The sequence below is a fragment of the Sapajus apella genome, unplaced genomic scaffold, assembly GCF_009761245.1.
Source record: "Sapajus apella isolate SASKATOON/1434 unplaced genomic scaffold, GSC_monkey_1.0 scaffold19, whole genome shotgun sequence".
NCBI classification, from domain to species: domain Eukaryota; kingdom Metazoa; phylum Chordata; class Mammalia; order Primates; family Cebidae; genus Sapajus; species Sapajus apella.
This window is the reverse complement of record NW_022436959.1, coordinates 8362252-8374203: the sequence shown is the minus strand read 5'-3', so window position 1 is coordinate 8374203 and position 11952 is coordinate 8362252. Positions and strand designations below refer to the sequence as shown.

Genomic DNA, 11952 nt, shown 5'->3' with positions numbered 1-11952 from the left:
ATGGAATATTACTCAAATAGCCAGACACAAAATGTTACATACTGTATCATTCCATATATATGCCATCCTAGAAAAGGCAGAACCATAGAGAGAGAAATCAGATCTGTGATCACCAGGGATTGGATTTATGGGGAAGGGAATTGACTAAAAGGGGCACAAAGGAACTGCTTGTGGTAATGGAGATGTTCTATATCTTGATTATGGTGATGGCTAAATGATTTTATGCATTTGTGAAAACTGATAGAACTGAACACTCAAAAGGGGTAAATTTTACCGTATATAAACTATACCTCAATATACCTTACTTTAGGAAAGGAGAAAATCAAAGCAAAGAAAATGGAGAAAGAGACTAATATGCTAGCTAATGTGATACACGATCCTAGATTGCAGCAGGAGGTGTTAGCTAAAAAGTGTTAGGACAGTTGATAGATTTGACTATGGATTGTGGATTAGATGATGGCATTTTATCAGTGTTAATTTTCTGATCCTGATCATGGTACTGTGGCTATTTATACAACTGAAATATTTAGTGGTTAAAAAAAAAAAAACCCTCTAATGTCTATGGTTTATTCTTAAGCAGTTGAGAGAGGATGAGAAGGCAAACAGGGCAAATATTAACAATTGGGGGCCGGGCGCGGTGGCTCAAGCCTGTAATCCCAGCACTTTGGGAGGCCGAGGCGGGTGGATCACGAGGTCAAGAGATCGAGACCATCCTGGTCATCATGGTGAAACCCCGTCTCTACTAAAACTACAAAAAATTAGCTGGGCATAGTGGCGCGTGCCTATAGTCCCAGCTACTCAGGAGGCTGAGGCAGGAGAATTGACTGAACCCAGGAGGCGGAGGTTGCGGTGAGCCGAGATCGCGCCATTGCACTCCAGCCTGGGTAACAAGAGCGAAACTCCGTCTCAAAAAAATAAATAAATAAATAAATAAAATAGAACAATTGGGAAAGCTGGCCAAAGGGTATAAAGATGTTTTCTGAAATACTCTTGCAGCTTTTTTGTTAAGTTTAAAATTAGTGTTTTTTAGAAGAACCAAATGAGAAAGGGAAAGTATAAATAATTAGTGATACCAACAAAGAGGAGGAAGGAGAACAGCCTAAGTCAAATTATGTGCAAAGCAAAACCAACAAACCAAAAGCTGTGTGTGTGTTTTCACAAGTTAAAACAGAAATTGAAAAAAAAAATTCACCATATTATGTGTGTGAAGGCAGTGCATGTACACAAATAAGAGCTTTCAAGAAGGAAATTATGTTCTTCTCAGAACCATCACCCTTTTCTTGGCAAATAAAAGAATGCCATAGAGTAAAAGAGTGTCAAAGAGCCTTCACCAAATAAAGGGGTAAGAGGCTAACAGCGGAGGCAGATGGTGGTCAGGGGACATACTTAGCCCTTCTCATCTGCGGCGCCGTTTCTGAGAAATGAGGAGTAGTAAGTGGGCAGCAGGAAGAAAGGACAGGAGAGTAGTTGCATTTTTAATGTCTGGTAAGCATCGCCCAAAGAAGAAGTCATAACTGTGCACACACCTGTAATTCCAGATACTCGGGAGGCTGAGGCAGGAGAATCACTTGAACCCAATAGGCGGAAGTTGCAGTGAGTCGAGATCGCACCATTGCATTCCAGCCTGGGCTACAGAGGGAGACTCCATCTCAAAAAAAAAAAATTAAGTAATTAGTTAAAAAAATTTAAAACTGTGCACATGTAGCAAGGGAGCAAAACTCATAGGAGCATCACTAGAAAATATCAAACAAACCCAAAGCAGGGGTGGTTACCAATTTGAAAACGAGATTACTCACAGAGGTTAAAACAAAAAAAAAGATAATTTATGGCATCTAGAAAAGGGGGCTGAGTACAGTGGCTCACGTCTGTAATCCCAGCACTTTGGGAGGCCAAGGCAGGCAGATCACCTGAGGTCAGAGGTTTGAGACCAGCCTGACCAACATGGTGAAACTCCCATCTCTACTAAAAATACAAAAATTAGCCGGGCGTGGTGGCACACTCCTGTAATCCCAGCTACTTGGAAGGCTGAGGCAGGAGAATCGCTTGAACCTGGGAGGCAGAGGTTGTGATGAGCTGAGATTATGCCACTGCACTCCAGCCTGGAGAACAGAGCAAGATTCCATCTCAAAAAGAAAAAAAAAAAGAAAAGGAAAAGGGGTAAGGGGCACAGGAGAAGAAGCTGGGAGGAATGACAAGTACAGCTGATCTTCCTGAATCTCGGATTCTGTATTTGTGATTTCATTTTCTCACCAAAATTTGTCTGTGGCCCTAGAATCAACACTCCACAGCACTGTCACGGTCATTGGCTGACAATGCTTAGGGCAGTGAAAAATTCGAGCTGCCGTTCAGGTTCCAGCCGAAGTTGAACAAGATGATGTTCTGCTTTCTTGTTCCAGCTCTCATGCTGTTAACAAGAGTTCTTTTCCTATTTAATGCCACATTTCCCCCATTTTCGTGCTTTTTGCTGTTTAAAAGGGTCCCCAGGTATAGTGCCGAAGTGCCCTTAGCATTCCCAAGCACAGGAAGCTGTGTCTTATGGAGAAAATATGCTTGTTAGACAAGCTCCATTCAGGCATGAGTCACAGTGCTGTTGGCTGTGAGTTCAGTGTTAATGAATCAACTACACACACATACACACATACACACATACACACACACACATACATACATTTCGAGACAGGGTCTCACTCTTATCACCCAGGCTGGAGTGCAGTGGCACTATCATACACACTGCGGCCTCGACCTCCCAGGCTCAAACAATCCTGTCACCTCAGCCTCCTGGGTAGCTGGGACTACAAGCACATACCACCATGCATGGCTAATTTTTTTATTTTTTATAAAGATAGGGTCTCACCATATTGCCAGGCTGGTCTTGAACTCCTGGGCTCAAGCAATCCTCTTGCCTCAGCCTCCCACAGCATTGGGATTATAGGTGTGAACTACCACATCTAGCCAACAATATGTATCACATAAGGTGTCTTTAAATAGAAACACACATAAATTAACGTTATGTATTGATTGATGAAAATGTGACCAGAGGCTTGCAGCACTGTATTTCTGCTAGGAGCAATGGTTCAGTATTCACGAATCCAATGTTGGTGGTGACTTTATACAACATAGCTATGAATAACAAGAATCAACTGCATTTCAACATGGACTAGAAGGAAACACATCCAAATCACAATGGTAGTTGGCTTTGAGGACAGGGTGTGGAGAAGAAAACCAGAGGTATTTGTCAATAGAGACATTTAAGGCCGAAAACAAGCATTACAAAATGTTAACTATTACTGCATGGTGCTAATATGGGTATTTGTTTACATTTGGAATTATTTTAATTTCCAAAAGTAACAATCCTTAGAAGGACATGAGAGTTAGGAAATAGTGTTGTAACAGGATGGTGGTCACCATCAAAAGTGTGTTTCCACACACTTCAGCACCCATATACTAAGAGCTGAGTGTGAAATCAGGTATGGGCTAAGCATTACTTAACCAAAAACTCTAATTTGGCAAAGTGAAGCCTGCCACATGGCCACAGCTGGTCTTAATATGCAACAGGGCTGTCCTGTCGGCATTAACTATGACCTAGAGCTAGCATTGTAAAGCTTTCATTAGTTTGAAAGAAATTTTGTGGATTTATATAGTTGGAAGATGCTGTTGCTTGAAATACTGGGGCATGACAATTTATTTTCCTCTAGCATCTGATACCATTTCACAGCCAAATTATAAAGCCACTCACAGTTCTGTGTCAATTAGAAATCTCACCGCCTGTAACTTAAAAATCTTTCCAACAGTTATAATAGAATATTTTGCTACTCTGCCCCAAGATAAAGCAAGTAGGTCTCAGGAAACTATATTTTCTTTCCTAATTATTTCAGTAATTAAAATAGTTAAGCATAATCTCCAAATACCTCAGTCTCCCTATGCAAAATGAAAAGAATACTATTTGCCACATGACTGAAAAGGAAAAAGTCACTTGAAATCCCTGGGGAAAAAAGTATTTGTGCACGCAAAGTATTATTTTAAGTAAGTGAAGTAAGGGACACTTGAAGATACTATCTATGTTAATGAGAAGGCAAATAGCCCAGGCAATCCTAAGCAAAAAGAGCAAAGCTGGAGGCATCACATTACCTGACTTCCCACTATACTACAAGGCTACAGTAACCAAAACAACATGGTACTGGTACAAAAACGGGCATATAGACTAATGGAACAGAATGGAGAACCAAGAAATAAGGCTGTACATCTACAACTATCTCTTTGACAAAGCTGACAAGAACAAGCAAGCGGAAAAAGATTCCCTATTCAATAAATGCTGCTGGGATAACTGGCTAGCCATATGCCGAAGACTGAAAATGGACCCCTTCCTTACACTATACATAAAAATCTACTCAAAATGGATTAAAGACTGTAATGTAAGACCCAAAACTATAAAACCCTGGAAGATAACCTAAGCAATAACATTCCAGACACAGGAATGGGCAAACATTTCATGACAAAGACACTAAAAGCAATGGCAACAACAAAAAAATTGTCAAGTGGGATGCAATTAAACTTAAGAGCTGCTGCACAGCAAAAGAAACTATTAACAAAGTAAACAGACGACCTAGAATGGGAAAATGTATTTGTAAACTATTCATCTGACAAAGGTCTAATATCCAGCATCTATAAGGAACTCAAATTTACAAGAGAAAAACAACCAACACCGTTAAAAAGTGGGCAAAGGACATGCCCACTTCTCAAAAGAATTATAGAAATGTTTCAGTTAACCAGAAAAAGGAGAAGGGTTGCCATAATTTAATTATCTGAATTCTCTGATTTGTTATGGCTTAAGCAGAAATGTCTTGTCCCTGAAACTTCTTAAATATATCATACAATTGGTTGCCCTGTGTAAAGAATACTACTACCACTGATACATCTCATATTTATTGAACATCTGTGGTGTAGCTGGTGCTGTTGAATGCTACTTACCCATTTAAGCCTCACAATAGCACCATGCAATCAGGATTCTTAGGCTGCCTGTTTTCACTGAGGAAGCTGAGGTGGAGAGTAGGTAAAAAAAAGAATGCAACCTTCTAGTGACTAAGTGACTTAATCACTTCCTTATCATCATGTCAGACTTTCCTGAATCTACTCTCTGAGGATGGCAACAATATTGATGCTAGGCTATGGTCTGTTATTGGGAATAAACTTGTGGCACTAGTATGCTTCATCATCATTTATCTTCCAGTCTTAGGAGAACAGAAGGGAGTGGTTAAACATAAATGCCAGGCAATCCACTATCTCTTTTAATGGTTTAATATATGTTGCTGTACCTTGAGTGAAAATCAGGAGTGTGACAATTTAGTGAAGGTGTTTTGATCACATGTTAATTATTTATTACTTGGTAGCATCACAAAATCCCCTGCATTATGGAAGCAGTAATCCCACCGGTTAAGCTGAAGGTCCCACCACATTGCAGACTGCCCAGGGGCTCTTGCACTGAATATTTCTAACTCATACCAAGTTTATTCTTTTTTCCTTAGAAATGTTATCTTTTCTTACGCTGTGTAGTGGCAAAAATGACTTCTAGCTCAAGATAACTCCTTATTTTTGACCACGATAACAAAAGGGCTTGACTTTTCACCAGTTTCCTCTAAGCAGGCAATGCCTGCCGAGGCCCGATCACCTGCACCTTGACGTCACTCGTGTCCAGCAGCACTTTCACGCGGTGGCTGACCATCTGCTTTTAGAGTCATTCCACTGTTTCTTTGCGTGTAACATCACACATCCCTTTTAAAAAAGTAAAGTCCATACTCACCTACGAAAATGGAAATAAAAAAAAACATTAAAAAGAACAGAAAGACATCAAGCTTGTTTCATTTCCATAAATGAAAACTGCATTGTATCATTATGAAAGTGTATAAAATATTTGGAAACGCCAACAAATTATCTCTTTTAGTAAGTGCGTTTATTGGCATAACTGAACATAAGAATGTATAATATTTATTCATTTCCCACTGAAAGACTTTCCAGTGAAACTAAACTAGAACACAGATCCAGGCATTAGGCGTTTTCAGTGATGTTCTTTTTTTTTTTTTTTAGACGGAGTTTCGCTCTTGTTACCCAGGCTGGAGTGCAATGGCGCGATCTCGGCTCACCGCAACCTCCGCCTCCTGGGTTCAGGCAATTCTCCTGCCTCAGCCTCCTGAGTAACTGTGACTACAGGCACACGCCACCATGCCCAGCTAATTTTTTGTAGTTTTAGTAGAGACGGAGTTTCACCATGTTGACCAGGATGGTCTCGATCTCTTGACCTCGTGATCCACCCGCCTCGGCCTCCCAAAGTGCTGGGATTACAGGCGTAAGCCACCGCGCCCAGCCTCAGTGATGTTCTATGGCTGAAAAGGTGGCTGGTGAGGAGAACCAGAGGCCTTGTCCATACTTGCAGTGGGACTCAATATTACCCTGCTGGGCAAAATAAATAGCTAAGAGATGCAATCATGCTATGACTGAAAAAAAGCCAGTAACACAAAAGGTGCCAGATAGCTCACTGGTTGAAAATAAGAGCAAACAACACTACCGCTCCCATTTACCAATATGCTCTGAATCTAAAATAAGCCCTTTCAGCAAACTAAGAATGACAGCCTATTTCCTGTGGTTTATTAAATTTTGGCTCCACAGATAAGACTGCCAGAAAAGCAGCTGTAGTTTAAGTGGTCTGGACATTTACTCATCTGAGCATAAACAACCATCAGCTCATTCAGATCACTGGTTCCCTACTCAGCTGTTGAGATGAGGGCAGGGATGGGTCAATCTAGGCCAAACATAAAAGGAGTGAACTGGGGTGAAAGACCGCAGGCAGCGATGGATTCCCTGAGTCACCAGGACCCTCAGAAGCTTAAGGCTCTAAACAGAAGGTTCCAATGTCAGCCTCAGCACCATTGCCGTGACCTCCATGGTACTCTACTGCCAATAAATCCATGACCACTGTGAACATAACCACAGTGTACATTCTCTTAGTAACTGCATTTTTAGACCACACATAAAATTATTAATGTAAACCAAACCACTATACTTAGTGATAAACATGTACTTCATAAATAGCAGGGAATGAAAGTATCCCAAATAGTTGGAAACAATCAAACAAATAAATGATCCTACCCCTAAGTTTAAAACAAAAACATTTAAAAGAAATGTTGCAACTATTAACTAAAAGATAAGATTTAATAACACAGTAAGACACTGGGTTGGGGAGGGATTAATTGCAAAATATATCATTATTTCACAGTGAGGTTTAAGTACTCATAACAATCTTCTGGTTTTAGTAGAAAAGATACCCACTGGTGTATTTTTTTCACATTTGTTTTCCATAATTTCTTCCCCTCTACTACATCATATAAAGAAAGACACTAATGTGGTCAAACATTAAACTATCAATTGACAATCACCTTTTGCTTCCCTATTAGGAAATTACCTTCATCACTTAACTGCAACGCAAGAGAATTAGGGTACAGTCAACCATGTCACTGATAAAAACATGAGAAGTACCACATCACATTTATTCCAATCTAAACACACTGTCACAGATGTGGTAAGTGAACTGGAATGCTGGTGTTCCCCAGGGGGTCATCAGCTACGTATACATTACATTCTTTTATCAAAGCTGGCATTGAAATTTCCTTTTCCATATATAGGTTTAAAAAAATAAAATTAAAAAGCCACAGGAGCAACCCTGACAGAGAAGTCTTGCATGCAGTCTTCTCCGGAGAAAGTACGTAATCTTAGTTATCTTCCAAGTCAGCAAACGCTCTTGTACTGTTAATGTTAAAAGTAACATCATAGAATGGCCCAGTCCAACTAAAACAGTCCTTGAGTCTATTGGTCAGTTCGTTAAATGTCAGAGCTTTTCACATTGTTTAAAAAAAAATTGCGTCTCTTATTAAACTTTACGGTATCCTGAATGCTCTATCAGCCAACATAAATGAGTTCCTTGGCGGGTGTGTTAAAAGTTACCACCTGTTTACATCCCCCTTCTTGGCAGAGATCACCAAACCAGTGGAGTCCCAGGCCAAGCCTCCTTTGTAATGATAATAAGTTCCTTTTTCCTTAAATAGAAACAAAACTCCTCTGTTTGATACTGAGCAAACACAAAGCATGCACCCAAATCTTTCTGGCCATGTTGGGGGCACAAGCACCCCCTTTCTACCCCCAAAGAAGCCAGGCTATTGCATTGCAATGCTACAAAAGCCATTTGCATAGCTGTGTCAAAGCCTCCAAGTGAAGGCTGCCTCCCACCTCAGCATCACCATCCATTTGTCCCCTACTCTTGGCCTTGACCACCAAGTACCATCCATTTACTGCTTGAGTATTGGGAATTGGGGGATGGTGCCCGAATTGGCCCTCTGTCCCCATTGGCCTCTCTGGCAAGTGCTTAAAAGGGCACTTCCTCTGAGGTGGCCTGGTGGGCCCCACAGAGAGGCGGCTCCTTGGTGCCAATGAGATGGTCTCTACAAGCCCTGGACCTAGTCAGCAAATCGCTGCAGGAGATGGTCCTCCCGTCTCAAGCTGCCGCCCGCGCCACCGCCCGCACTGTCCATGAAGCGGTCGCAGGGGAACTCGATGAGGTCTGCCTCGCTGAGCGCGCACACGGTGGTGCGCGGCCGGTGCGACTGGAATCCCGAGAAGTCGGCGGAGACGCCGGTGCCCATGGAGCGCAGGGGCCGTCGGGTGGAGTACATGTGGCGAACGTGGACCGGGGCCCCGCCCTTCCGCCGGGCCCGCAGCTTCCTCCGCAGCCAGCGAGACGCCCAGGCAGCCAAGGCCAGGAGCACCAGCAGCGCGTTGACCGTCAGCAGGGCCAAGGTCAGCAGCTGGTAGTCGACGCCGCCCCGGCTCCCGGCCTCCGGCAGGGTAACCAGCCCCGCGCAGTGGTCCCGGGGAGCCACCGGGCAGACGCGACCCCCAAGCACGCCCTCCACGCACACCAGGTAGGGGGTGTCCCCGCGCAGCTCGCGCAGCGTGGCCGAGTCGCTGCGCTCGGGCAGGTAGACAAAGCGGTGGAACTTGGGCTGCTGGCCAAAGCGGTCGAACAGCAGGCGGAAGCGCGCGCCGCCCAGCGGCCGGGGACTGCGGTGCTCGCGCACGGCCCAGCGCACCGAGGCGCTGTCTGCGCCTACCGCCTCCACCGTCAGGTTGCACAGGATGAACTTGTTGAAGTCGCACGGGTCGGACACCAGCGGCGGCAGCCCGGCCCCGCCATCGGACTGGGCGGCACGCTCCTGCTGCTCCGTGGCCAGGCGCTGCTTCGTTGCACGCTGCCAGGGGTCGCCGGCGGGCGACGGCGCAGAGCCGGGAGAGGCCGTTGGGGTGGGCTCCACATGGGCGGGATCTGTCCTGGTGGGACGGCCCCGCTGGGGCTTCTCGCGCAGGTCTAGGCGCTGTGGAGCCGGGCCTGCGGCGGCAGCGACAGAGGGGCTGGGCTGTTGGAGGCCCGGGCCCCGTCGGCTCAGCCTCACGGCGCTGCGGTTGCCCACGAGCTCCCTGGCAGCCCCATCCCAGGCCACCCCAGGGGGAAATCGCCCCCGCTGCAGGAGCTGCGGCTGCGGCGGCAGCTCCTCCGCGAGACCTGCAGGGGGCGTCATCTCCTCCCCCACGGCCGTGGGTAGGGGCCGTCGCCTGCCGTCGGCGGTCAGGTAGGCTGAGGGCGAGGGGTCCGCGCAGGACCCGTTCTGCAGCTGCTGGTCATCCAGGTAATCCAGGTATTTGCCTCGCAGGGCCGGGGGATGGCGACACTGCACGAAGACAGTGAGGAGCCGGCCCTGCGAATGCCAGTCACCCATCCAGCGCTTCAGGCCTCGCAGCCGGCAGTCGCAGGTCCAGCCGTTGCCGTCTAGATCCAGCCGATAAAGGGCTGGGCTAGCGGCGAAGATGTCCCCGGATAGGGCGCTGAGCGCGTTGTTGCGCAGGCTGAGCTCGCGCAGCCGGCCCAGGTGACCGAAGGTGGCCGGGTGCAGGGCCGACAGCTCGTTGCCGCTCAGGTCCAGCGCCTCCAGGCTGTGCAGAGGCTCCAGCAGCGCGGTGGGCAGCTGGCTCAGCCGATTGCCTTCCAGGCGCAGCTCGCGCAGGGCCTCCAACCCCCAAAAGGCCTCTGGCGCGAGGTGCGTGAGCTGGTTGCCCCTGAGCGAGAGCAGGCCGAGGCGTGGCAGGTGCTGGAAGACGCGCGGCCCGAGGTGCTGCAGGCTGTTGGCCGAGAGGATGAGGGTGGAGAGGGAGCGCAGCGGTGCGAAGGTGGCCGCGTGGCGCAGGGAGGGCTGTAGCTCGTTGGCAGAGAGGTTGAGGAAGCGCAGCTTGCCTAGCTGCACGAAGGCATTCTTGCCCAGAAAGCGGATCCGGTTGGACTCCAGATGTAGGTAGAGCAGGTTGCTCAGGGGGGCGAAGACTGCGTCCGGCAGCGCCCCGAGGGCGTTTCCGTCCAGCCGCAGCTTGACCAGACTCTCCAGGCCCTCGAAGGAGCCGCGGCTTAGGCGGCCGATCTCGTTCCCGTTGGCGTAGAGGATGCGCAGCTTGCGCAGCGGGGCCAGCGTGCCTGGGGCGAGTGCCTGCAAGAGGTTGTTCCCCAGGTACAGCTCTTCCAGCCGCGAGAGCTTCTCGAAAGTCTTGGGGTGCAGAGCGCGGATCTGGTTGTACTGCAGGTCCAGCCGTCTGAGCTGCCCCAAACGGTGGAAGTCGAAGGCCGTGATGTTGGTTATGAAGTTGCCGCCAAGGCTGTAGGTGAGCACGTCGTGGGGGCTCGGCAGCGAGCTGGTCTTGGGCACGACGCGGAGCCCCCTGTTGGTGCACAGGAGGTGCTGGGCGTGCTGGCAGTCGCAGCGCTCCGGGCACACGGGCTCGGCCCTCGGCGGGAGCGCTAAGCAGCCGCACACCACGAGCAGGAAGCGCACGGCGCGGGCAGCCTCCATCGCCGCCCGCCCTGCGTGCTGCGGCCGGATCGTCCTCTTGGCCCGCCGGCTCTGTGTCTCCTCTGCATTCCCCTTGGCCTGGCCAGAGTCACTAAATGGCCTCTTTGGGACTTCGCAGCGCCGTCCAGCCCCTCCTCCGTCCTTTGTCCGGCGGCTCTGCAGGCGGGCTTCGCCCGGCCAAGTCAGGCGGCGCGAGGCGCTCTGCGGGCCCTGGGTGCTACTTGTTGCATTTCTGTAGAAAACTGTTTCTTTTGGTGCGCGTCGGGGGGCAAGGGGAGGGAGCAAGAACCGGCGCTTTTTGTTTGCAGCAGAGTCCGGAGAGCTGGATTCCCTGGCGCGGATTCTCCCCGCCGAGTGGATTCCCCTGCTGCAGGCGGGAGCCCTTCCAAGAGCTTCTCTGGGCGCGGCTTGGCAGCGGAGCCCCGGCGGCTCGGCCCCCGCAGCTAGCACCTCCTCGCTCGCGGTCCCGGATGGGGAGCGCGGCCCCGGTGCAACAGCTCGGGGAGCACGCGGGCTGCGTGCGGAAGGGACCCGAGTCTGCGAGCAAGAGCAAACCGGGCGGAAATTCGTTCTTCCCACACTCTGCCCGCGGGGACGCAGGCGGAGAAAGAGGAGACGGCGGAGGGAGGACAGACCCCGGCAGGGGGAGGAGGAAACGCTAAGTGGCTCCACGTCTGGTCAGCCCGAGCCCGGGATGCCAAGTGAGAAAAGTAGGGATTAAAAACAGCTGTACGGGTCGGACGCGCTAGGCTGGGGGCGGGGGAGGATTACCGGGCGAGCAAACGGGATTTGCACACAGAGACCTTTTTATTTTAGACGAGTACACCAGCCGCTTCTGAGCAGTGGGAGCGCGCCTGGCCTTCCTCGTTTTTAAGTCACTTGTTCCATCCAGGTGCCACCCTGTGGGAAGTTTGGGCAGCACGGAGGCCGCCAGCGTTCTGCAGGAAGTTTGGAGAGCACAAGGTTGCCTGCAGAAGGCCGTAAGATTAGAAGGGTAGCTGAACCCAGTCTGACG

At 48.7% G+C, this 11952-nt stretch overlaps 1 protein-coding gene across 1 annotated transcript; it reads right to left on the bottom strand.

Annotated features, from left to right (window-relative positions):
* Positions 1-7182: 7182 nt before the first annotated feature.
* On the bottom strand, positions 7183-11808 carry TRIL (TLR4 interactor with leucine rich repeats). Its single transcript, XM_032286906.1, has one exon. The coding sequence runs from the start codon at positions 10935-10937 to the stop codon at positions 8502-8504; it is 2436 nt and encodes an 811-aa protein (XP_032142797.1). The 5' UTR covers positions 10938-11808; the 3' UTR covers positions 7183-8501.
* Between the last annotated feature and the right edge of the window lie 144 nt (positions 11809-11952).